This window comes from Polyodon spathula, chromosome 11 (assembly GCF_017654505.1).
Source record: "Polyodon spathula isolate WHYD16114869_AA chromosome 11, ASM1765450v1, whole genome shotgun sequence".
In the NCBI taxonomy this organism is placed as follows: domain Eukaryota; kingdom Metazoa; phylum Chordata; class Actinopteri; order Acipenseriformes; family Polyodontidae; genus Polyodon; species Polyodon spathula.
The window spans coordinates 13,153,848-13,181,603 of NC_054544.1; the positions used below are offsets into that span (position 1 = coordinate 13,153,848).

The 27,756-nt window shown below is 36.8% G+C and overlaps 1 protein-coding gene across 1 annotated transcript; it reads left to right on the forward strand.

Moving 5' to 3' along the window:
- LOC121322769 (integrin alpha-6-like) lies at positions 1–27,756 on the forward strand. Its single transcript, XM_041263054.1, has 26 exons — positions 1–324; positions 11,552–11,679; positions 11,802–11,881; positions 12,007–12,262; positions 13,033–13,164; positions 14,245–14,458; positions 14,858–15,051; positions 15,375–15,466; positions 15,602–15,729; positions 15,851–15,946; positions 18,122–18,183; positions 18,283–18,452; positions 18,704–18,850; positions 19,208–19,320; positions 19,761–19,914; positions 20,001–20,084; positions 20,275–20,354; positions 20,635–20,712; positions 20,853–20,955; positions 21,071–21,244; positions 22,534–22,632; positions 22,848–22,958; positions 23,082–23,177; positions 23,663–23,788; positions 24,094–24,228; positions 25,762–27,756. Exons 1-25 carry the CDS (start codon positions 143–145, stop codon positions 24,199–24,201), a joined length of 3,207 nt encoding a protein of 1,068 aa, XP_041118988.1. The 5' UTR covers positions 1–142; the 3' UTR covers positions 24,202–24,228; positions 25,762–27,756.

A 27,756-nucleotide genomic window follows, 5' to 3' on the forward strand; every position in this document is an offset into this window, starting at 1 on the left:
AGAGTGTCGTCAGTTAAAACCTACAGACCCGGGAGAACAACAGCACCATTCAGTTACAGAATTCAGGTCTTCGGGGTGGGGAAAAACAGCAAGTGAAGAGGCAGGGAGAAGAGTGGACATTAATACAGATCTGAATCGCGCAATGGCTTTTTCTTCGAAGTGGCTTTTGCTTTATTTATCACTAGTCTGTTTCTTCAAGTGGACAGCTATTTCAGCTTTTAACCTTGACACGGCAAGCGTTTTCAGGAAGAACGGAGAGCCCGGCAGCTTCTTTGGATTTTCTCTCGCCATGCACAGGCAACTAAATCCCACTGATCAAAGAATGTAAGTTTAAAGAAACGTGTCTGCTCTGCATTGAAACTGTTGCTAGGGCAATGCAAGTGTAAGCTGCATTGCATGTTTTAGTTTTCTTCGGAGAACTTGCACAGGTGCTACTATGACGCGGGAAGTTAACAGGTTCTCAGGCGAGGAGATAAGAACAGAAAAATAATTATGGTTACAGCTGGTGAGCGCACAGTGGTGCTGCTTCTGTTTCACGAACAAATTCATTTGTACATCAAAACAAGTTTGTTATATTGTAGTTGTATGTATTCATTATTTAGTTTGATTTATTTATAAACTTGAGTTAACATTATTGTTCGTCCAAATTTCTGGTCAATTGCGTGTACCGTTAAATATTTTAAACACTGGACAGGTAGTGACTTGCGTTTTTGGAGGGGTATTTTAAAACGTTGGAGTTTTCACAGCTAAAACTACTTTGAGAACAACTGAATTGCGCTTGGGATAAAAAAGAATAATGGTGATGCATTGGTATTCAGAACACAGCGGGCAATGTGCAAGGGACACAGCATTGTACCTCTGGCCTTTGAGGGCTCTGCAACAAGTTAACAAAGCAACGGAAGAAAATCTTTTAAATTGTGTGTTTTATTCAGCTAGTGCTTTCAGTCATTGTCAGTGCCCTGTGGGGTTTTTCGTTATATGCAAATTTGAGACTACTGGAAATTGATTGACGTTCGCTTATGGCACGATTAAGCGTTAAACTTGTTTTCCTTAACATCAGTTACTTGTCTGTAGTCATATTAATTGTGCCTCAGTGGGCAGCCAACTTCTCAATGTTCTGAAGTGCTGACCTTTTTTAGTTAATAATTAAATATTACGGCTAGTTTGTTTATTATAGCAAGCGTGGCCGGGATTCCCCAGTTTTAAGAGTATGATCAGTTCTGGGCAATTTGCATTGTTAGTAAAGCCTTTTTTTTTTTTACACATCGGAATATAAATGCAACAGTAATTTGAGGTGATGATGTGAGTCTAGGTCCTGCAAAGATAGCGTCTCAGGAGACACCTAGTTGTGATGCATGTTCTTGTGACATTACTACTGCACCCTGCATGGTTGGAAAGTAAAATATGTTCATTATGAAAAGCATACTTATACAAAATATGTATTCTCTGAACAGTACAGTATTGCAGTGCAGTACTTTACGTCACATTTAGGTTGAGCTAAACTCATTAGGCATAGTTAATAGCCTTTATTAGAATTATGGCTTATGTTTTTATTTATTTTTATTTAAACAGTTGGAAGCATGGACTTGTAACATTCCACTACTATGGTGGCGACTTTAGCTTGTTATGTTTGTGACTCTAGACTTTGGTTATTACCCTTGTTTCCTGTAATTTCTCTTTCCTTTGGAACAAGTGTACACCAACATGTCAGGTGTGGCCTAGAAATACAAGCTGGGAATGAACTGATACTCACTTTTTAGTAAAGCAATGTTTATAGTTTTACATCAGATTAGTTTGCTGTATCTGTAGTACCTGTGCTAAAAAGACTTCTGTTACTTGTGCTGTGTTTTACAGTGCGTATATCTTATGCGTGTCTATGATAGGAGGATGAAAACTGGAGCCTAAAGCACTTTAGAGTTAATAATCTTTTATGTCTCTATTCCAAATGGCCTTGCTTCGATGGAAAGCCTTTTAAGGAAAGTTTAAGAAATGAAAGGGGGGGGGGGGGGGGGGGCTGTACAGTAACTACCTGCCAGATTTTTAAGGAAGAGACCCTGGCATACTTTCTGCCGCCCATGAAGTATTGAAGATGTGAGGACTTGCAGATAAAACGGTCAAATACATTTCAGCTCTTTACTGCTTGGAGTTTTCTAGATTTCCATTATATTATTTATTTATTTTTGTTTGTGAAAAGGCTAGCTTGAGATTTGCCTGGAGTTAGGTTGGTGGGATCGACATGATGTCCTGGCAGTCAGGCTGAATACCCAGAAGAGGGTGGGTAAGGTTTACACTGCATTATAGTCTGCTTAAAGAAGATACTGGCACACAGAGTAGGCATTCAAATAGAGGAAGCTGCTGGTTCAGTTGTGTGGATTCTGGAAAACATGCAGTAAACGGTTACATATTGAACGAGTCGTCTCAACTGACTTAGAATTTCTTTCCAGGCGCTATCAATTTCTTCATCTGCTGTTTTTAAAGAAAACCTTGAGGTTTATCTCGGTTTTAAATTATTCATTTGACAGCCTCACTCTGTACCCTAACCCTGCCCAACCTATATGTAGTTTTGAAAAAGTCAATAAGTTGACTAAGAATGAATCTCTTGTATGTGTGATAAACTGAGGTAAATGTGCGTTGTATGTTTACTTTATGAAGTTGCCTGCATGATTGCCATACATTTGGCACTTCTATGAAGGAATTATAGTCCAGGTCTCTTGAAAGCTGTAACTTGCAGGTTTGTACTTTTTAAGGTAGCCTTAGGCAAGGGAGGAAGATTTAGTTACAACATGCCAAAACCTGCTTGAAAGGCAGAACCAAAAAGTGTATTCAACATCAGAAGCTGTCATTGCTGCGGAAGGTACAATGCAGCTGTCTGATCCTACATATCACCATTGGGCCAATTATTTTGTAATAGGTTTTCTTAACTGCTAGCTATTGGTTAATGCATTGTAACTGAATTGTTACTTGGGCTTCAATTATTGCATACGTGTAGGGCTGCTTGTTTTATTAATTGTTACAATTGAATATGTTGTCTAAAATCAGATTCCCTTCTGATTTTAAAGTTTGCTTTATTTCTTTTTAAGTTAGGTTAATTTTATGGGATAAATAACAATCACAATTGCATTTTGGTATAGTATTCTCTAAAGTAGTAATTTACACATGTTTAAAAGCTTGGTGTGGTTTAGCACCTCAAGGTCGAGGCTCGTCTGCGCCCTTATTGGTACCCAGACTGCATTTTAGCGTTTCTTTGCCCACTTTTATAAATTACAACAAAACTACAGGCAATATACAAATCAAGCAGCAGCCACACTTCAGCTCATCCGGTGCATGGACTATCCCTCTCCCACTGTTCAGGCTGGGCATACGCCTTCACTGAACCATCTCTGTTTCCTTTTATAAGGTGTGGCCAGGGGTTGGGGTAATCAATGATTCAATCACCACCTGGCCACAATCCACACTTTTCCCATTAATTAATTAAACGCATTCCGCACTTTTCAATAAAACATTTAAACAGTTAAACATTTTCCAAACCAATCTATATTGTGTGACTGTGCAAAAGCAGCCATTTTGGCCCAGACTGTTCCTCAATGTCTGACCAAAGATTTGTCAGTGTACAGAGCCTGTGCTCTGTCACACTTGGCTTAATTTACAATATATATATGCACTTCAATTTACAAAAGTTTGATATAATGGCATGCTCTACCTAGTACACAAGTAGGTTTACTGAAAGGTGAAAGATAACTACTCATTTATTGTTTACAATTTTGAAAACTTGAGTTGATTTTGGGGATTTCTTGGTTCCTGTGCATGGGGTGTTGGCAAGCTTTTTTTTTTTCGTTGGAATAGAGATAAAGAGAGGGAAATCTATTGAAGTCCATGGAACAATAATGATTTTTTACAGCAAAGAAATGAGGACCAGACAGAACTGAATATGTTTAATAGAGTTGGAGCATTAAGAGCTTTGGCTGTAATGCGGCCACACACATTGAAGCTTTTTATTTCAGTTATTTGACAATAATGGGAGGTGAGGAGAGGAGGAGGATGACGCATTTTGAGCATGCCAGTGGCAAACAAACAAACAAACACACAAAAAAACTGCATTTACACTGCAATGTAGTAAGTCAATGTGCAATTAAGTTAAGCATTTCATGTTGGCTGATAGATTTGATAGTCCAGCTTGTAAGATGGAGCTGTTCTGCAGGAAATAAGGCTTAGCTTCTATTGCTCCTGCTTATATAAACAAAATGTAGTTTCCTTCAGTTGGACGTAAGGCAATTATAGTTGGTGTAACAATGACTATCAACACTGGTTAGGCAGAATTCCGAATGAAAATTTAGTTTTGTTTTTAAACTTGGGGAAATTATGAGAAATCTAGCCTACAGAGGCGCTTGATCTGTAAAGTTCATGAGGTGAAAAAAAAAAACACATGATGAAATGACTGAGTGATGGAAAGTTAAGCTGTTGAGCTGCCTTTGAGCTCCCAGGTGCGGTCCAGATGAGCTCCCCTGTACCTGTACACTGTATTAAAGATGACTATCTGCTACAAGGGAATGGAGAATGCGGGAATGCTCGTCTCCATGTGGTTTCAATCCAAGGTCTCCGCTCTTCAATGAGGACTCCTCAGTGTGTGGTGTGTATTCAAGTTACAGTCAGCACTCTGATATCTGTTACTCAGATACACGTCAGTTGCGCTATATATATATATATATATTATATATATATATATATATATATATATATATATATATATATATATATATATGTGTGTGTGTGTTGTGTGTGTGTGTGTGTGTGTGTGTATATATATATGTAATATGTGTATGTGTATGTGTGTGTGTGTGTGTGTGTGTGTGTGTGTGTGTGTATATATATATGTACCCAGACAGACTCGATGATGTTGAGCAGGTGTGAAAAAATGCTGTAAAGTAAGAATGCTTTCAAAAATAGACATGTTAATAGTTTATATTTATCAATTAACAAAATGCAAAGTGAGTGAACAGAAGAAAAATCTACATCAAATCAATATTTGCTGTGACCACCCTTTGCCTTCAAAACAGCATCAATTCTTCTAGGTACACTTGCACACAGTTTTTGAAGGAACTTGGCAGGTAGGTTGGCCCAAACATCTTGGAGAACTAACCACAGCTCTTCTGTGGATTTAGGCAGCCTCAGTTGCTTCTCTCTCTTCTTGTAGTCCCAGACAGACTTGATGATATTGAGATCAGGGCTCTGTGGGGGCCATACAATCACTTCCAGGACTCCTTGTTTTCTTTACGTTGAAGATAGTTCTTAATGACTTTCGTTGTTTGTTTGGGGTCGTTGTCATGCTGCAGAATAAATTTGGGGCCAATCAGATGCCTCCCTGATGGTATTGCATGATGGATAAGTATCTGCCTGTACTTCTCAGCATTGAGGTGACAGTTAATTTTGACCAAATCCCCAACTCCATTTTCAGAAATGCAGCCCCAAACTTGCAAGGAATCTCCACCATGCTTCACTGCTGACACACATTTGTGTACCGCTCTCCAGCACTTCGGCGAACAAACTGATTTCTGCTAAGCTAAATATTTCAAATTTTGACTCATCAGTCCAGAGCACCTGCTGCCAATTTTCTGCACCCCAGTTCCTGTGTTTTCGTGCATAGTTGAGTCGCTTGGCCTTGTTTCCACATCTGTAGGTCAGGATCTGGGATCGACCGCACTGGACTTGTAGCCTACATCAGAGGGTGTGATCGCATCGCCACCTTGACTTCTCTCAGCAGGTGGGGGTGTGGCTGCACCTCCAGCACCCGTACTTCCCGTGCCCTTGATCTTTAGTGCATTTTCATGTATTCTGCAATTTTCTGCAGTTCTGTGCATGGATAACATTTATGTTTTATTTTGCTGTTAGGTCGTTAATGGGAACATTTACATACTGCTACAATACGTACCGGATTGTCTCTTTAGTTATGGCAAGTGATATTTTCAGAATCATATTGTTCTGAATTAAAATACTACTTCTGTTGAAAATATAGCACTGTACCAAAAAAACCAATACAGTACATCTAAATGGAAGCTTACTTATTTTAAAACACAGTCCTTTCAGATATGTATTTTTGACATTGTATCTTTTTTGTGTTCCCTGAAAAATGGACAAGGGTTGGAAGGGGCCAAAACGAAATAATCAGGTGTGCGTCATACACATTTAACCGTTGCTGAAGTCGGTATTTTATAGGGTCGGACATGTGAGTGTTGACTGTATGTCTCTGACTAATGAGAAAATAATATCTTTGCCACATTTCTAAATCCTACTGATACTAAATCAACTGTGTAGCCAGTGCTGCAAGCTATCTCTGGTTTATTTCCAGTGGTTCATCATGGGAGAAAAACAGCTTAGACTATGTTCAGAGGAGAGTTACAGTAGTGATACTCTTATTCTTGTCCATAAAAATGAAAGAGCCTTTATTCTTTGCTTTTTCACCCCCAGAAGCAAGAGACCAAAATCAGACAGCCTATTTTATATAGCGTCTAATGAGTAGGCACGCAGAGTCTTGTCTGGCATAAAATGTAGAGTGTAGAGCAATATAGTGTTCATTGGAAACAACTCTCCCCAACTGAAAACAAGAGGCCACCCTCTACAGTACTAGCAGTCTATTGAAAATCTAGCCCTGTGGTTAGAAGGACAGTCTAAACTATTGAAATAGCTGAAATGGCTCAAAACAGCACATAGTTTTCAAATGAGATGGAGCATTTTGCTTTGTGATAATGGAAACCTTGTTTCCATGTGTCCTGTAGGCTGACTGTGTCTCAAGCATAAGTGTTGCACGTAAATGCCAATGTTGTTCTTCAGTAACTTGTTAAATTCCACAGCTGTCGTTGAAATGCTCTGCTGGGGACCGAGAGTCGTCAATTGTGGATTGCATTTGAAAACATCCTCCAGTATGAAGGAATGTGTTGTCATTCTTTTAAAGAAAGACATTGTCGACTTCACGCTTTCAGTTCATGTTGGATGCAGATGCAATTATGCTTTGACTTTCCTTGAAAACCACAAACATGGGATTTGTGTTTAATTCGGTGCATGTTTTTACTTTACATGGTTTCGTGTTCAAATGAAGAAGTCATATTTAGTTTTTGTTGGAGTGTGATCAGCCTATGTAGGGATTCAATCTGGAGCATTTCCCTGAAGGTGCTGCATAGTTCAAGGGGAGGTAGGGAGGCGGAGCACTTTTGCCAATAAATGTTTCCAATATGTGTTTAGTTATTGCTGTTGCATTTTACGCATTTAATGTTTTGTATTTTGCACTTTAGGATAAGTGTGTGCTCTGGAAGGGAGAGTTGGCATGACTGCAGCGTGCAATCTGAACACTTGTGCATTTTGGTATTTAAAGGAAATTATAGAGTAGGGTTTAAAAGTAAAATAGATTACTCGTGTAAATGTTAGAAATCCATAAACCTCAAAACCCTAAAGCCTAATTTGGTATTCTTCAGATGCAGCTGTGAAGGCTAGACTACATATTGACTTTGTTCTGATTTGCATCTGGTTGCGGATTGGGAGGAGGTTGCTTTTGTATTTGTGTTTTACTCCCTCTGCAGAGCCCTTATTTGATAAATGAAAGGTCTGCATGACACATGCCTGTGGATCAATGGCAGATGTACAGCTGAGTGCAGGAATTTCTACATTAAGGTGCTTCTGATAAAGTGATAGAAATCATATCCACCCTATATTATCTCCAGTTTTGAATAATCCAAGGAACCTCTTGAGTTTCAGTAAGAGATAAAAACATACGAAATACAATATAATACAGTGCACTTGGGGAGCTAGATTTATCAAGCTTTTTACCCCAGTGCAAGGTTTTATAGGAAGAACATGGCAAATTACAAAATAAGGAAGTTTTGTGTTTCTTATAAACATATATATATATATATATATATATATATCTATATATAGTATATATATAATATATATATATATCGATATATATATATATATATCTTGAACACCCCAATAGCTTGAATTTTATCTAATACTACAGTATGTGTAGTATAAATTATTTTTTACTGTATTTACTAATATTGTAAATATTTACCTTTCCTGTAATAAAAGCTGCAAGTATAAAACAATTCTGAGCTAGACTGGCTGCTGGCAGTTTTCTAGTGTTGGCATTTTGATTAATGACGCAAATCAGTGAATGCCCTCTGTATCTGTGGAGCCTTAAAGAAACAGGAACAACATTATTGTCCAGTCTCCATGGTTACTTCTCTCAGAAAGGGATGTTTGGTGGGACTAGTGATACTCAGTTAGATTCCATGATGACACACATTTAAGAAATCAGCAAGATGGGTCCAGAAATGTCTGCCAAGATTTAAGGTATTGTCATGTATTCCAAGTAACTTGTTAGAAATAATATGCACCCTGTTTGTCTGTTGGACTCTGCCTGTACTGTATGTTTCACTACGTTTTTGTAGAGAAACACTTGTAGAAATATATCTAGAGAAAATGAATTGGGACATGCATTAGTACAAGTGTCAGGATCTGGGGCCAGCTATATCAATGCATCAGTCTATGTCAAACTTGCTGTGGTCCACTTTTTAATTTACTGATATATTATGCATTTCCAGTGGTGGCGAGGGATGAATGCCACTGTCATTCTTGTTGCAATGTTTTTATTTTCAGTGGTATATTGTTGACTGTAAAGTCTATCTGACTTCCCAAACCTTGTCTTAACACCTTGTATGAGACAATACAACAGAAGAATGTGCAAATGTGAAGCTAAAGCAGTTGTGCCTGCTTGCTCGTTCTCCACTGTGTGGGAGCGGAGGGCAAAGGTAGTTCTTTATTCAGTATTCAGGAAAACACTGTCAAAACTTGTGTTGCTAGTACTGTCTGTGTAAAAGAGGTTGTAATCCAAATGTGCAGTCACTCATTAACACACAATATTACAAACATTAAAAAGATGTTTTGTGTGTGTGTTAATGAGCTTTCTGGAATTATTCCTATTTTTGTGCCACTTAGTTTGGAAAGTGTGACCCACTCAATTTTATTGAACTTTCTTAATAAAGAGGTGCTTGTTTGTCGTCTTTGGCAACTTTTTTGGAAATGATCCACACCCGTGACACTCTTTCATTTTATTTATTTATTTATTTATTTATTTATTTATACTGAAATCTGTTTAACTTTGAGTTCTTTAAGATTTTAAAAGTTTCAGCAAAATCTTTGTTATATGTATTAGTGTGCTAATGTTTTAAGGAATTGACATTGTTGTGCAAAAAACAGGAACATATTTATTGATGCAGATTAGAACTGATCATTTTAAATTCCATTTGCAAAAGATGTGATCTGTACCAGTACTTTCTATTTGCTAATTCCTACCAAATATGTAACGTGTTTATTCCTTAGACAAACACACCAGTCCCAAAGTAATAAACAAAGTTGGATATACCTCACACAGAGTCAAAGTTCCAGCAAGGAAATCCATTCCATTCATGCTGAAGTCTATAAACTAATTTAATGAAACATACTGTTCAGTTTTATTAGAAATAATATCTGCAAATAGTTTTTTTTTTTTTTTTTTTTTTTTTGTAGAAAATGTGCTTGTTTACTTTTCATTTTTCCTCCTTGTTTTACCCTGTACACAACTGTTACACATTTACTTCAGTGCGTTTCTCACTTTATCCAAAAACAAACTTTGATACAATAAAGCAGTCGACAGGACTAAAATGTATCTTGATTTTGTCCTGCATTCTGATGAAAAATAATTTCTCAGTTCATTATGGAGTCGTGTGGTAAAATGATTTCTGTTAAATGTTGCTCAGGACAAGATTTTTTTAAAAAGAAACATTTTATTGAACTGCTTCAGTCATGGATTTTGTTTTATGTAACATTTTATTTTTCTTTATTTGGAATGCATAAAAAATTCAAGCATCTAAAGCATCTACATACCTGTGGAAGGACGTAATCCCTCACCTCCAGACACTCATTGTCTCTGGTATGCAGGGGTGTACAATGAATTTTCTAGCATGTTGATAACAAGAAATTCAGCCAAACCCATTAACTACCAAATGCATTTTGCATTTATATAACTTTGTACATTCTAAATCAATATTTCTTCACAGAAAATGTAATCCTTTTCCTTTTTGAAACTGCTCTGTCCTATTGAGTCCAGTCAAGTTAGACGTGTCTGTAGTCAGACCAGTAAAATTTTATGCTAGCTATGAAGCTCAACACATAGAAAATTGAGCTTTATCATCACCGTGGGAAGAACACCCAAGAAATGTATCATTTTTAGGCTTCAGTTTCTTATTTTATATCAGTGTCATAAAAGCATCGGAAGGGCTATTTATGCAGAATTAAGTTACATTTAGACTTAGCTTTTGCAGCTAACAAAATTAGAGTAAGTTTAACTTAACAATAGTTAGAGAAAGTTGAATGAGGTAGATGCCAGTTAAAATGCTCCAACAAATTAAAAAGTAGCCTGTCCTCAAATGAGGACAATGGCACTTAATGGATTAAAACACTGGACCCGGCAGTAACCTCCTCATATACAGTAACTGCATGCACATTTCCACTCTATATTCTATATTTAAGATGTTCTATAAATTGCTGTATCCTTCCAAGCCCTTTTACAATATGGGATCCTCACCCACCCACAGCTGCAATTAAGAATCGTATCGAGCTCAGGGTAAGGGTAATGATGTGCAATCTAACTGAAAGTAGCTAACTCTCAATGTAATCTTGTAAGTAGGGGAAAAGTCTGCCATCAAATCAAATTATTAAAATACAACTGTAAAGATAAGGGTCATTGCAGTTTTACCTTTATATTCTACAGAATTATCTACATTCGATAAATTGGCTTAATTTCCATGTTATGATTGCCTAAAGGGGATTTCCCCCAAATGTTTCCTGTCTGGTGAAATAGATTTGCTTTCCCAGACATCAGTGTTGTATTAAGTGAACTGGTCTTTTCATCAGTACAGTATATATTCACCTTGCTTGTGTGTAGGCATGTGATCACAACGGGTTCACTTCAGCATGTTTCGCTCTGCACATTTGTGGAAGTTTCACTTTTTAGTATGAAATGCTTTTGTTTCATAGCAGCTGTTTTGCTCAACTGTAGGAGTGTAAGAAATCAATCCGTCAGGTGGTGGTGTATTGTAGAGCACTCTACAGCTGTCGGGAATGTCCCGTTCTCAATGCAGTATGCTACCCATTTTGTTTGGGGTTTTAAAAAGTTGAGTCACTTTAATTACATTAGGAAGCACTAGATTAAGAGTTTAATTTTTAAATGAAACCTGAAATCCACGTTCTGTAATGTTGGTACAGTATAAAAGGATAGTGGAATATCTGAAGAAAGTCATTTGATTTTCACCTTGTCTGTTGTACCAACATTGTAATGTGAATGATCATACTGGTATATAAATATTTGTGCATTCAATCATTGTGATTCATTATTTTAATCGGAGTTGAATGGGTGTTTTGCCCCTGCAGAATTCATAGATATGCAGACAATTGTTCTGGATGTCTTCAGTTAAAGTTTATGAAAAGACTGTACATATGATAATCCTGTTTTATTTTACAGATTGCTTGTTGGAGCACCTAAAGCAAAATCTTTATCCAATCAAAAGGCCAACATAACTGGTGGTTTGTACAGCTGTCAACTTAACACACAACAAGATGATTGTAAGCGTGTCATGTTTGACAATGACGGTAAGTCCAATTTATAAACTTACACATGCTGCAGTTCAATTTCGGTATTATAAGCTTACATTCTTTTTCATGCTTTGCATATCCCTTCTCTTGTGTTAAATGCTGTGTATCTACAATTGCAGCTAACCCACTAGAAGAGAACAAGGAAAACCAGTGGATGGGTGTGACAGTACAAAGTCAGGGACCAGGTGGAAAGATTGTGGTAAGTGTTGTATATAAATTAAATAAAAAAAGACCTTGCATTATCCCAACTGCCAGTACTGAAGTTGTACCTAAGAGCACCTTACTCTGTTAATGGTTTATTAAGTATCCCTTCTCTTACCACAGACTTGTGCACATCGGTACGAGAAGCGGCAGTTTGTAAATACACCACAAGAATCCAGAGACATCATTGGCCGCTGCTATGTCCTGAGTGAAGACCTGACCATTCAGGATGAGATGGACGGGGGCGGCTGGAAGTTCTGTGATGGTCGATTGCGGGGGCATGAGAGGTTTGGCTCTTGTCAGCAGGGTCTATCAGCAACTTTCACAAAGGACTATCATTATATTATTTTTGGAGCACCAGGCACCTACAACTGGAAAGGTATAACTGCTTCTAAGCTGTGCAAATGATTTTATCAAAGTTTATGAAATGGCATTGATGATCATCTTGTTTGGGAAAACCTGTAAAACTTGGCTTTTGTTGACCCCTGTAGGACATATGAAGTATTACAATACTGAGCTCTGAAGAATATTAAATAGGTCTACAGTGGCTCTATACATACAGGGGTCGTTTCAACCAAGCTCTCAATTACTTAATTGACCCAATTATTGGTTTAGTTAGTAATGATTAACATGTGTTCCCGGTTTTAGCCATTGATGATGTAACGACACCTATAAAACCTGCTTTCCAGGATCTATGATCACTCCATGACCATAACACAGGGGTCTCCAACCATGGTCCTGGAGGGCCGGTGACCCTCCTGGTTTCTGCTCCAACTCGAACCTAAATTACTTAATTGGACCAATTAAGCGTCTAATAAGTACTTAATTGGTCCAATTAAGTAATTTAGGATACAGTTGGAACAAAAACCAGGAGGGACTCTGGCCCTCCAGGACCATAGTTGGAGACCCATGCCATAAGACATCCTGTTTTGTAATTTGAAAATTAATCAAGAAAAGTCATATATCCCTTTTTGTTTTGAGATGTGTGTGTGTTTTTTTTTTGTTTTGTTTTTTTTAAAGTTAAATTTTATACCATGCATTTGTAATACATTTACATTTAAGTTTCGGTTTTGGGGTTCCCAAGACCAGTCTTTTTTTTTTTTTTTGGTATGTGTTCATCTGTGCATCCTATAATTTCCATTACTCCAGGGGTTGTGCGAGTAGAGCAAAAGAACAACACTCTTGTGGATTTAGGAATCTTGGAAGATGGTCCCTATGAAGTTGGGGATGAGACCCGTTTTGATGAAAACCTAGTGCCTGTGCCAGCTAACAGTTACCTAGGTAGGAGGCAGTAACACAGGGGAAGGTGACTGCAGATAACCATGCTTAAACAGCAGCAACCCAATTGGCAACATTTTTACATGTTAGCATACAAACACAATTACAGCCTTGTGATTTTGCTAGGTTCATGTGCTGTACTTAGTGAAAGTGAGCTACAGTAAGTGTTTGCTTGGTGTGTTTCTACAGGTCTAGATTATGCAGTCATCTCCTTCTCCTGTTCTTTTTCTTGTATTTGCTGTGAGCACTAAATTCTAGATTTTCCTTGTGTACAGGTCTGCTGTTTTTGACAAGTCTCTCTAATACTGATCCTGATCAGTTTGTGTATAAATCACAGCCTCCACAGGTAAACGTGGAGAAATACTTTGATGTGATGACCAATAGCTACTTAGGTTTGTGACCTCTCAGATGACTTAAGTGTGCCATCCAACCCATTACCTTTTGATACATGGTTTGAAACCTCAGTCTACCACACTTCATTTCCATTAAAATAACCGAGTACAAAATTAATGAGAATACATTTGTGTTTTACACTATATCATATAATGTATATATCATTATGAAAACTGAAACAGTTTTCTGGGCATATGTTCTGAATATCTGCTAGCATTTAATATTTCATTTGAACCCATCTTTGTTCATAAAGAACAATTGCTTTTGAGTTTTACTCCCATTGCTCATGCATACAAAGGTTTGTTTTTGTGCCCAATATTTCACTAAGCCATAATTAAATCAGAATGCGTCATGCATGTTTCAAATGTTGGAATGTTCCATTAAATTTTTTATTTCTTTATGCTTGATACAAAAAATAATTTTATATATATATATATATATATATATATATATATATATATATATTTTAGATATATATATATATATATATATATATTTTTTTTTTTTCTGGATACATCATTGGTATTTAAGAAACCAGTATTTTCCCCACAATTGATATGCTTGTACCTGAATGTTTTTTGTTTTGTTGTGACTTGTTTTAACTTGATTTATATGTGTACAGTACTTCATGTCTATTTGAGCTTGCTGCAGTTTGTCTTGAAGGCTTACATCTTGATGGTGATTTTGCAGGATTTTCATTGGACTCTGGGACAGGCATCACTAATAAAGAAAGCATAACATTTGTGTCTGGCGCACCAAGAGCCAATCACAGTGGAGCAGTGGTGTTTCTGAAGAAAGATGGGCAGTTCTCCAGAAGTCTTAGTCCAGAGTACATTCTTGAAGGCGAGGGACTTGCTTCTTCTTTCGGATATGATGTGGCTGTAGTTGACCTCAACAGTGATGGGTATGAGAATTATTTTAAAACTTCAAAGGGTTTAGACACAACCTTGTTAAAATACTGTTCCTGTTGTACTTGTAAAGGGCACTCTTCATATTGCCTGCACTAAAACAGCTTCGCTGGGAATCTGGTGACGCTATGGGTATAATGTACTGATGTGCCTGTTAGCACTTTATCCATCATTTTGAGTCATAAATGCATTGAGATTTGTATTGAAAATGACTACAGTATTTAGTAATCAAGAAACCATCAGTGATTGCTTCTCCTCATCATGCAACAGTGAACCCTACTAGCCAGACATCGAGCACATTCAGAGTTGATAACAGGCAGGGCTGGTCTCTGTTCTCCAGGATCAGTAGCCTGCCAAGTTTGTTCACCCTTATTATGGATATTTGCTGTTCCCAGATGGAAAGATATTGTTGTTGGAGCGCCTCAGTTTTTTGTCCGTGATGGAGAGATCGGTGGAGCAGTTTATGTCTACATCAATAACGCTGGAAAATGGGAGGACGTCAAACCGACCCGTCTGAATGGTACCAAAGACTCAATGTTTGGACTAGCTGTTGAAAACATTGGGGACATTAATCAGGATGGATTTGAAGGTAAGACTGAGATTGTAAGATTATTGGTTGGTTCCAGCACTGTTTGGCGTTTTATTGTTTCTATGGTTTTGGAACACATTTGTGTGTTTTGGTGACTGTCGCTGCTAACCACCTTGGACATGTGCTCCCCTGCTTTGTAAACATTTGTTTTATATTATAACTTGGCAAACTTTGAATATACAGCTCATAGTTTAGTTTATATAGTTTATTAATAATTTAATGGACTTGTGTTATAATAATAATAACAACAACAACAACAATAATAATAATAACAGTGACAATAGATTATACTTCACATGTTGTCATTTCAATATTTTTCACAGATATTGCAGTTGGCGCACCTTATGATGGTGTATCAGGAAAGGTGTTCATTTACCATGGATCCAAAAGTGGAATTAACACCAAGCCAGCACAGGTAAGAATGAAGAAAAATCCAATACTAATTTGGAAATCAATCTTTACTTGCATTTCTTTACTTTTTAGTACCTAAAAACTGGTACATGTTGTGATGTTTAATTTGGGGCTGGTACAAATAATGATCCATTTTTAGATTCTTGATGGCCAGGACTTTGGTATTAAGTTTTTTGGATACTCGTTGGCTGGGAATATGGATCTTGATGGGAATTCTTATCCTGATATTGCTGTTGGATCACTATCGGATGCTCTGTTTGTTTTCAGGTAAATGGTCAAATTATTTACTTGTCCATGAAAAATTGAAAAAAAAAAATCCTGTGTTGTCCTCGTGGGGTGGGGGGAATGAATGAATAAATAGAATAAAATAAAATGTTTTGTCTTTTAGGGCAAAGCCAGTCATAAGCATCAAGAAAACAATTAAAACAACTCCTGCCAGAATCGACCTTGAAAACAAAAATTGCCTTGATGGAAAAAGTATTTGGTAAGAACTTTAGTGACATCATAATTGATGTTTTGTTTTTGAGGAGTGTACAAAACACTAATGGTTTGCTTGCCTTTTTAAAGTATATATATATATATATATATATATATATATATATATATATATATATATATATATATATATATATATATATACATATACATATATATATATATATATATATATATATATATATATATATATATATATATATAAAAACGCCAAGGGGGGGGTCAATACTTTCGCAAGCCACTGTATATATATAATATATATATATATAGATATATATATATATATATATATATATATATATATACAGTGGCTTGCGAAAGTATTGACCCCCCCTTGGCGTTTTTCCTATTTTGTTGCCTTACAACCTGGAATTAAAATGGATTTTTATTTGGATTTCATGTAATGGACATACACAAAATAGTCCAAATTGGTGAAGTGAAATGAAAAAAATAACTTGTTTAAAAAAATTCTAAAAAATAAATAACGGAAAAGTGGTGCGTGCATATGTATTCACCCCCTTTGCTATTAAGCCTCTAAATAAGATCTGGTGCAACCAATTACCTTCAGAAGTCACATAATTAGTTAAATAAAGTCCACCTGTGTGCAATCTAAGTGTCACATGATCTCAGTATATATACACCTGTTCTGAAAGGCCCCAGAGTCTGCAACACCACTAAGCAAGGGGCACCACCAAGCAAGCGGCACCATGAAGACCAAAGAGCTCTCCAAACAGGTCAGGGACAAAGTTGTGGAGAAGTACAGATCAGGGTTGGGTTATAAAAAAATATCTGAAACTTTGAACATCCCATGGAGCACCATTAAAGCCATTATTAAAAAATGGAAAGAATATGGCACCACAACAAACCTGGCAAGAGAGGGCCGCCCACCAAAACTCACGGACCAGGCAAGGAGGGCATTAATCAGAGAGGCAACAAAGAGACCAAAGATAACCCTGAAGGAGCTGCAAAGCTCCACAGCGGAGATTGGAGTATCTGTCCATAGGACCACTTTAAGCCGTACACTCCACAGAGCTGGGCTTTACGGAAGAGTGGCCAGAAAAAAGCCATTGCTTAAAGAAAAAAATAAGCAAACACGTTTGGTGTTCGCCAAAAGCCATGTGGGAGACTCCCCAAACATATGGAAGAAGGTACTCTGGTCAGATGAGACTAAAATTGAGCTTTTTGGCCATCAAGGAAAACACTATGTCTGGCGCAAACCCAACACCTTTCATCACCCCGAGAACACAATCCCCACAGTGAAGCATGGTGGTGGCAGCATCATGCTGTGGGGATGTTTTTCATCGGCAGGGACTGGGAAACTGGTCAGAATTGAAGGAATGATGGATCGTGCTAAATACAGGGAAATTCTTGAGGGAAACCTGTTTCAGTCTTCCAGAGATTTGAGACTGGGACAGAGGTTCACTTTCCAGCAGGACAATGACCCTAAGCATACTGCTAAAGTAACACTCGAGTAGTTTAAGGGGAAACATTTAAACGTCTTGGAATGGCCTAGTCAAAGCCCAGACCTCAATCGAATTGAGAATCTGTGGTATGACTTAAAGATTGCTGTACACCAGCGGAACCCATCCAACTTGAAGGAGCTGGAGCAGTTTTGCCTTGAAGAATGGGCAAAAATCCCAGTGGCTAGATGTGCCAAGCTTATAGATACATACCCCAAGAGACTTGCAGCTGTAAATGCTGCAAAAGGTGGCTCTACAAAGTATTGACTTTGGGGGGGTGAATACTTATGCACACTCAAGTGTTCAGTTTGTTTGTCTTTTTTCTTGTTTGCTTCACAATAAAAAATATTTTGCGTCTTCAAAGTGGTAGGCATGTTGTGTAAATCAAATGATACAAACCCCCAAAAAATCCATTTTAATTCCAGGTTGTAAGGCAACAAAACAGGAAAAATGCCAAGGGGGGGTCAATAGGTTTCGCAAGCCACTGTGTGTGTGTGTGTGTGTATATATATATATATATATATATATATATATATATATATATATATATATATACTATATATATATAGGGGAGTAAAAAATATTAAAACATCAATAAATAAATAAACATTGAAAGGGGTCTATTTTTTTGCTGTATAAAATAAATATTGCTGTAGTATTGTTCCTTGCTGCCACTGAAACAGAATATTTCTTTTGATTTGCAGTATGTCTGTTGAAGCATGCTTTGAGTACACTGCCAACCCCAGTGACTACAGCCCTCGACTAAGTAAGTGTACAAGAGTTCAAATACAATTTCAACACTGGATAAACCAGCCATTTTAGTTAGCGGAATTGGAAATCAATCCTGTTTTGTATTCTCTTTTAGCTATTGCATACACATTTGAAGCTGAATCTGAGAGGAAAAAAATTAACCTGCCGTCAAGAGTAACATTTTTAGATAATGCACCAGGAGACCCAGACTATCAGCATACAGGATCTGTGGATCTGAGGGGACAAAATAAGGAAAAATGTGTCAAAGCTGAACTTAAGCTGCAGGTAAGGATGGTGCCACAAAATGGAGTACAATAGCTGTGAACACAGGTATTTTAACTATGTATAGTAAAAACTGTTTTAATGAGTATGAAAATTAACATACAGTAACCAACTGAGAATACAATTGTGATTTTAGTCTTTTTTTTCTAATTTAGCAACCCAGTGATTCCTAATATTTGCAATGTGATATACTGCAATACTTTATGCAACTTGAATTAACCTTCATGCTTTTTGATTTTTTTGTACGGATGTAGGATAACATCAAAGACAAACTGCGTGCTATTCCCATAACAGTTGCTGTCGAAATAAAACAGGCAAGACGCAAGAAAAGACAAGCTGGCAAACTCTTGCCTCTTGTCCCTGTCCTAAACTCTAATGATCCCAGCACTGCACGATCAGAGGTACACACTTTATTAGAAAGACATTCAACACCATCTAGTTTAGATGATGGTCTATGTGGCCCTTAAATTACAATGCAATGTTTGGAGTTCTTAATGAGAGTCTTGCACTGGTGAGGCATCACAGTGCTGAGCAGGGCATTTCGTTGCCGGCAACTCCACATAGTGTATTATTATGGGTGATTTTACTACTACTCTGTCCCTTCCATTGTGTCAAAGCTGGGCCCACTGTTATATTTAGGGCTGTAGATGCTTTGTAGCAGTACAGTAAAAATCACTACATTACTTAGGTTAGCTCATACAGCATGCCGCCCTTATTCTGTTATCTTCCATCTGCTGCAATAATGTGTTTATTTGCAGGTAAACTTTCTGAAAGAAGGCTGTGGCTCCGATAATATCTGTCAGAGCAAATTGAAGCTAGAGTACAAGTTTTGTTCCAGAGATGACAATGACAACTTTACTCCACTAAATCTGTAAGTATTATGGAATCCACTTTAAATATGGTGTTTCTTTTTAGTATATGTCTCATGATCTAGATGTTCAAATAAAAAAGTAGATTTTATTTTAACACAAAACAGAAACCTCTGATAGTTTTTTTTTCATGTTTCAAAAGTTGTATTCTTTAACACAGGGTATTGTATACTGTATAATGATGGCACTTATTTAAAAAAAAAACACACTAAGTAAATGATCCTCAGAAAAATACATTAAAAGTTTCATTAAACTTTTAGCGAAGGACGGTTTAAGATATTTGTTTCCCCATGTACTTGTCTTTTTGTCATGGGTTTGTTTTCCTTTTACCAGCACCTCTTTAAATGCATGTGTTTTAGTTCAATATGTATTTGTAATTATTTGGCACATCTAATATGCCATGATTCCATGCCTTCGTGCAACTTGTGTTACTGTTTTGTAGGGAGGATGGTTTGCCAGTGATATCTCTGAGTCAACAGAAAGACATTGCCCTTGAAATAACTGTGACCAATGTGGCTGGGGATGATGCACATGAAGCCAAACTCATAGCGCTGTTCCCCGACACCCTATCCTACTCTGCTTTCCGCCATAGTTCAGTAAGTGTAGTTCATTGACTTACATTACCCATGCCTCTGCATCCTTTCAGTTTCTTATTCTGAATCATTGATTGATATTTTACTAGGACAAGCAGCTCATATGCAGTGCCAATCAGAATGGGTCTCGGGCTGACTGCGAACTGGGAAACCCCTTCAAGAGAGATTCTAAAGTAAGTGCATTTTTATATTTATTAGTCCTGATAGGATGCCATTGCTCGTATTACATTTCAAAGTATATTTGTCCAGATTTTTCTTTTTTGTTTGTTTTTGGAGCAGTATTATTAAATGTATTAAGATCTTGTTTAGTTAAGAGCACATTTTGTTTATATATATACATTTTTTTATTTTATTTTTTTTCAGGTTACTTTCTACCTGATCTTAAGTACAACTGGTGTTAATCTTGATACTACAGATATTGCAATTGATCTAAAACTTGACACGTAAGTGATTCTACCGCACCACAAACTTTGCACTATTGGTTGCTTAACCATGAACTTAGTTCTGTTAGTTTTCTATTTCATTCTAAAATTCTCTTTTAAACATAAATTCTTCAGTTTCCTTTATCTAGTATTTGTACGATCAGGGTGTTAGTATACGAAGAATACATCGGAAATAACCAGTAATCTGGAGACTTTTAGGTGGTCAAATATTGTTTATGCTATACAGAGGCAAAATTTAAGTTATATACAGCTGCAGTAACAATGCTGTTTTAAAATGCAGGACAAGTGACCAGAAGGATTTGGCTCCAGTCACAGCAAGGGCTCGAGTCGTTATTGAACTTCTTCTATCTGTGTCGGGGTAAGAAGCTTTGTGGGATGTTTTTTGTTGTTGGTTTTTACCTTTTGTGATTTTTATAATAATAGAAAAAAAACAACTGCTGTTGTATCGTTGTATTGAGAGAATGGGAGTGTAACTCTGTTTAATCTCACTTCCCACAGTGTGGCTAAGCCTTCCCAGGTCTACTTTGGAGGTTCTGTGAAGGGAGAGGCTGCCATGAAGATGGAAGATGAAGTTGGAAGTTTAGTTGAATATGAATTCAGAGTAAGTTTGCCTCAAAATAATAATACTTTTAAAGTATATTTATATAAAGACACAGTACTCGTTCATACAGTTTTTTTTCCTTTGTACTAATGGTCTCTCTTCTTCCTGGGGATAGGTTATTAACTTGGGGAAACCACTGAAATCGTTAGGTGCTGCCTATCTAGACATTCAGTGGCCAAAGGAGATCAGCAATGGCAAATGGTTACTGTATTTGATGAAGATCGAGACCAAGGGTCTGGAAAAAGTAGCCTGCACCCCTACAAATGAAATAAACCCAAGAAGATTGCTGGTAAGTCATTAGCTTTAAATATATTATTAGGGTTACAACGAAGGGTACGTTTTGACCTTCGAAGCTTTGGAACACACTACTGATGGAAGGTTCGAACCTTCGATGTTACTCATTTGCATAATTTAGTAGTGGCGTCACCATAGCTACTTGTTTATATTTGATTGAAAATCCTATTTTACAGGTAATCCACAAAAATGGAATACAACATTTTACATGTAGTTAAAAAATATGTTATGTAGAACAGTAATCATGTTTTTATAATTTTTAATAAAAATAAAAATACACATTGTTTATTTACACATAATTGAGGCTGCTGGCAAAGCTTTATTTAACAGTCATCGTTCCAAGCAGGCTGTCGGTCTCATTTCACTACTACTAGAAATATTAATACTACTATTAATATGAATTTACGCTTGTCAAGTGACCCCAGAGACTGGTTATACCTCCATGATACGAGTCGCTTGTACAGTTTGCTTTCAACTTTTTTTTTTTTTGGTCGTCTCAGCATTTAACAAAAAAAATCCCAAACAGCAGAGGGGTTTCGAGACATTTCTTTCAGTACAGTTTACGCTGTACAAGGCTTTGCTGTCATGACGGCGAATGAAGAAATTAAAGGTTTGCCTGTGGATAACACAAGTTGCAAGGAGGAGGGGCGAACGGTGCTCAGTTTTCAAAATTAAGATTATTAGTGTTGGTGTATATTTTCTATGTTTTAAACATATTCTACCATTGCACTTCTCCTACATTGTCTTGTACACTAGGCATTCAGTACATATTTTACTGAAGCAATACAGCCTCTAGAAGTACCCGCCCACTGCTTTGGATACTATATACTGCTTCTAGTGGATTTTAATAACTTTTGTTTACGTAATATGCATTATGCAAAGCAAAAGATAGAATTTTGAATGTGAGTGATATTTAATGTGTGATTTATAGTATTCATATATTGTCAAACAGTTTCTGTTAACAGGAGCAAAAAAAAAAATAATACAGTACGTGAATGGCGTCTGACGAACCTTCGAAGGTTTAAAACAATCTTTTGAATCCCTGGCTAGCGAACGAACCGTCGGACACAGCCCTATATATTATCGTGCAAGTTATAGCTGTAATTCTTGTTTATTAGTTTAACTAATTAAAATCCATTGAGCTAGAAACATAACTTAAGATATGGGCTTTTTTCAGATCTGACTTGTAAACCAGTTAATACTGTCAATGTGTTACCCTTTGTGATTTATTGTAGTAGATTTTTTTTTTCTTGAAAGTAACTTTTAAGGTCTTCCGATCCTCAGGATTCTCTAAGTTCCTCAAGGAAAAAACGCGACACTGGAGGAAAGCAGACCGAAGAAAAAGTGTCCCTCTTATCAGACAAAAGAAAATACCTCACTCTGGTATGCTATTTTTGTGTTTGTTTATATTCTAGAGAATGTGATCGTTTCTTCTCTGCTTGTAGGTGCATGGCGTCTTTTAGCTGAAATGTTTGATTTTCACGTTAAATAAGAGCGACCTCAATATACCATCTAAAATGACAACATGGTAAGGTTGAAATTGCAGAATTCTGTGCTGTGCTCCACTGTTAAAGTTGCTCTTGTGTTTGTGATTCTAGGATTGTGGGAAGAATGTTAACTGTGTGAACATCAGGTGCCCCCTACAGGGATTAGACAGCAATGCGTTTGTGGTGTTGCGATCAAGACTGTGGAACAGCACGCTCCTGGAGGTACAGCCATATTGATTCTGTACAAAGTATTAGAATGACCCGAGAATGGATGTTTTATAACATTTGTTTTGTTCTGTGGCGTATCTGATGTGCACGTTTTTTTTCTTTCATTTTTCTATACAGGAATATTCAAAACTGAACTATCTTGATATTATTGTTAAAGCAAGTATCAACATTATTGGCTTGACGAATATGGTCCTTAAAAATGCGGACACTCAGGTATGAGCTTAATACTGCTAGATCTCTTCTGCTGTTTTTAAAGTTCATTTTACAAGATGAAGGATAAAACCAGTTTTGGTTGCCAGTTTGGCTACCACAATCAATAAACTCAGCTAATCTCTTCTAGTACTTTGATGTCCTAGTAGAGTACTTAAGTAACCTACACGTGAAGCTACAGTGTCCCACAGCTGTCTTTCAGTTTTAAACTAAAACAAATTCTAACCTACTATTGTACAGGGAGCACTTTAGAACTGATGTTTACAAAATAAGATACTCTTAAAATATGTAGCAGTACAGTAACCTACAATACTATAGGAGAAGGAAAACTGGTTGAACACATCTCTGGCTAGCCTTTGTATCCATTGCGTGTTACTGTAATTACAGTTTTTTCAGTCTGCATATCATTGGTAAAGGCAAATCAGCTTGTCAGCACCCTGTTTGGGAAAAGTTCAAGTCTCACTTTATGTAATTTTTTCTTGGTTCAGGTTCGAGTGACAGTCTTTCCAGAGAAAACTGTGGCGCAGTACACTGGAGTTCCCTGGTGGATCATACTTGTTGCGATTCTTGCTGGGATCCTGATGTTGGCACTGCTGGTGTTTTTATTGTGGAAGGTAAGAAATCGAATTTCATGTTTAATAGGAAAGCCATATACAAACTGAGCAGAGGTCGACTGTTGATGCTGATAAAAAAAATAAAATAAATCAGTAATGATTAAATAAATTATATAAATGCATTTATTTATTTTGTAACTGGGCAAAAACGCACAAAGGGTGCTGTTAGACACCTTTTGACATAATCTGTAACGTTTAGTTAATAAGTGTATGTTTACTATGAAATATTTCACTGCTTTTATAAGCACTGTACAGTAACTGATTCTTTAATATGTAATCAAAATAATACATTGCTTCCTTTTTAGTGTGGTTTCTTCAAGAGAGCTAAGAAAGACCATTATGATGCCGCTTATCACAAGGCTGAGATCCATGTCCAGCCATCTGACAAAGAAAGACTTACTACTGATGCATAGTGCTCATCTTCTACATACATTGATTTGGTAAAAAAGGATCCCTGAATCTCTGAATGTTTGGAATTGGGCATGGTGTCTGTGAAGCTTAACCTGGACTAACTCGCATTTGCTTTTAGGGAAACCGCTTTCTCATCAAAGATTTTCAGGCAGTCTAAAAACGTACACATGCATAAACCTAGACAAGCTCTCAGACTATTGATTCAGCTTGCAGCCGGAGCAGCAAGTTTACATATTTTAATGTGGCAGTGTTTCGCTCAGTCACTGCATTGTAAATTTTGCGCATGATAACCTAAATAACCCGCGTTGAGATACAGACTTCCTATGTCATGGGAACCCCTCTGGCAATCCAAATATAATATTGGTTTTAACCTCCTAGCATATTTCAGAAACTTACCAATACACTTTTTTATATACTTCTACATATCCACTTTCAGTTCATATTTACAAACTGGAAATAGTGATTCTGTTGAATTGTGTAAACCTTTTTTCTGTTGCCTCATTTTTAAGTTTTCTAAAATGAATGGCATGCAATTTAAAAGGGGGTTTACAGTAGCCTTTCAGACGCTTCTTTATAAAATATGCAATATATTTAATGTGTACACTTTCTAGCCTGTGTTTGAAAATCTGAGATTTCAAGGTTTGCTGCTCAGTACTTGGCTCCTGTGCTTTTTGTTTCCTGTGGTCTTCACATTAACCTCTTTCTTACACAGGAGACCCATCACAGCAGTGGTCTCCAAACACTTAGGAATTTTCTTTTCTAATAGCTTGCTTTTTTATGATTCTTTTCCAGGTTACTGCTTGCCATCCTGACTACTGGAATTTGCATTATCCGCTTTCTGTTTTACTGTGGTTAATTACCGTCTTCCTCCAAATAAGACGCCCTCAAATTTAAGACTCAGCCCAGATTTCCCACCCTCAATTTGAGGAAAAAAGAAAACATCAAATAAATATGCATTTACAAAGATACAACCTCAGTTAGGCATACAAGAAAACAACGCATGGAGGGAGTTTGTGGCCATCTGCAGTCACACAAAGCATTACAGTTATGCGCCGCTTCTCATTTCCAGTGTGCGGTTACACAGAGCATTACAGTCATGCGCTGCTTCTCATTTCCAGTCATGATTTTATTTTTCTTCCTTTTTGTGAACTATGGTATTGCTCGGGATGTCGAAAAATTTGGGGGTCTGATCAGCATCGTTTTTGTTCGTCTTTTCTCGGCAGCCAGTCACATTGCTGTTTGTCTACTCGCCGGCCATTTTTGAGAAGAGAAAAATGGTTTAAAAAGTGTGTCTTAAATTCAAAGGAATACGATACATTTGTATTTAATACTTCAAAGTGCATGTTCTGATACACTACTTATACAAATGACTATACAGCTGTCAAGTGGCTAAGCATACTTCTCTTTTATCGCGCTTGCCTATATAAGCAGAATACATTGAACCATGAAGTTTCACTTACATTTTCTTCAGAACTACTGTAAGTAGGTAAGATAGCCGTATTGAAATAGCATATTTGGTCACATTGCTGTTTTTAAGTGCTGTTTTTTACATTTTTTTTCAGTGTGGATTTTTCAAACGGTCCAAATATGCTGACAGTGTTCCAAGTTACAATGCTGTGCGAATTCGAAAAGAGGAGCGTCAATTTAAAGATGGAAAATCAAAAGATAAATATGAGAAAAAGCAATGGAAGACCACCTGGAATGAAAACGAAAGCTATTCTTGAAGCAACTTCCTGTTTGTTGGTTTTAATAGTGCTGTGGGAAATGTAAGCTTGAATTGGGTCGCCTCTCTACTTTCACCACAGTGAGAACTGCATTCCCTAGAACCAACGTTCTTTCCTTTGCACAGGGTGAATATGTATTAAACTGTTGAAGTGCTATTTCAGTACTTTCAAATTGCCCTTGCTTTCCAGCTTGTTTAGATGTTTTACAGGCCTTTTAAACTTTCTTTATAAAAAAAACAGAACACATGGCAGCCATACTAGTCCCCATCTCAGTACAGGGTTATGGGATCTTTGAAGTTATACCTTTTGTAACCTACTTTTAACAATTATGTACATTTCAATCCAAGATGTGGTCCTTTTTAAACTGCAATAGCTGAGTATGTCATGTGGTGCTCCAGACTGATCTCCCTTCTGTGTGTGGATATTCTCAGCTGTAGCGCCAGGCCAGAACCTTGCTTCGTTTTTTTTTTTTTTTTGTCTGTGTGTTAACTGTAATGGTTTTTAACCTCTCTATTCCCATTGATGCTTTACAGTTGTGTTTATATCTATATGCATATATAGACTGGAACATAATTTTTAATTTTTTTGTATATATTTAAATATTTTTAGTACACACTGGTATTTATTTTGTCAAAACTGTTCTTTAGACAAACATAGGCAAAATAATCCTGCTCTTGCATTAATCTCTGAACTGAACTGTCTTTGGAGAGAAGTTAATCTCACACACACATGCTGGGTTGGGAAACTAACAGCAATGACGACTTGTCTTACATTGTACATTTGTATAATATACAGTAGTTTGAACTAATGTGTTTCTGTATCAGCTTTTATTTGATGACTTCTAAAACTCAGCAGGATTTTTGCAGTGAACTGTGCTATGAATAATGTTTATTTTTATTTATTTTTTGTCCCCCGGTTAGTTTTACATACAGAACTTGAAACGGTACTTCTTGGAAACCCAGAGCCAGTTCACGCTAGATTGATAATCCTGCTAGGCTGTCCACCTTAGTTCTCTGTGTCATGGTGGTTTAAACTCCTGGTAACACAGTGCTCAGGATTGACTTGCTGAGACCCACTGCAATGAGCCTGGTGGTGTGATATTAATGGAATAGGATGTGCCGAGTCTCGCTACATGATTTCTTTATTTTTAATTGCTTTGTAAGTAATACATTTACTTCAGCTTCTTGTGATTTAAAATATATAATTTAAGAGACACTTGGGGAGTTTTACTGTACTTATAATTAATTTGTTTGGTTTACACAGTGATTTTATGATGTATAGGGTCATTTTTCACCATCAGCTTTAACATAATACTGCATGAAGCAAAATCATAAATCTTTGTATTATGCTACACAAAAACATGCAATTTAACAAGGAAAGTGCTTTTAAGGTAATCGTGGAGATGCATAGTTGAGAATCCCCTTTGGACCCCCGTGTGACTGGCAAACGCAGATTACTTTTGTTCCATACCAAATTGGTTATGTACTGTTCAGGCTCCTGACCAGATTCATTTTTAGGATTTAAGAGCAAATACAAAGGGAAAGCATCCTGGAAAATAGTGACCACCTGTTCTGAACTATTATCTAGCTCAAGTACTGTGTCCCTGTCTGATACACTGAAATATACAGTACATAGAGGTTCAGCATTGCCTCTGTTAATATGTTTTAAAAAAAAGAAATACAATTCACCTTTGTTGTGTAAAAAAAAAGTGTTTTTAATGTTTAATTATCAAGTCTCATCACTGGCTTGTTCATATTCTTACTCAAATGCCTAGTATTTGAAAGTTTTTACCTGTGGATTTTTGATAAATAATAAAAACCAAAAAAAACCCTA

Excerpts from the sequence above, each read along its gene's own strand:
- LOC121322769 (XM_041263054.1), top strand. The coding sequence starts at position 143 with ATGGCTTTTTCTTCGAAGTGGCTTTTGCTTTATTTATCACTAGTCTGT. Across the intron at positions 11,680-11,801 it reads TGTCATGTTTGACAATGACG|CTAACCCACTAGAAGAGAAC; the intron begins GTAAGTCCAATT and ends CTACAATTGCAG. Across the intron at positions 15,052-15,374 it reads TAATCAGGATGGATTTGAAG|ATATTGCAGTTGGCGCACCT; the intron begins GTAAGACTGAGA and ends TATTTTTCACAG.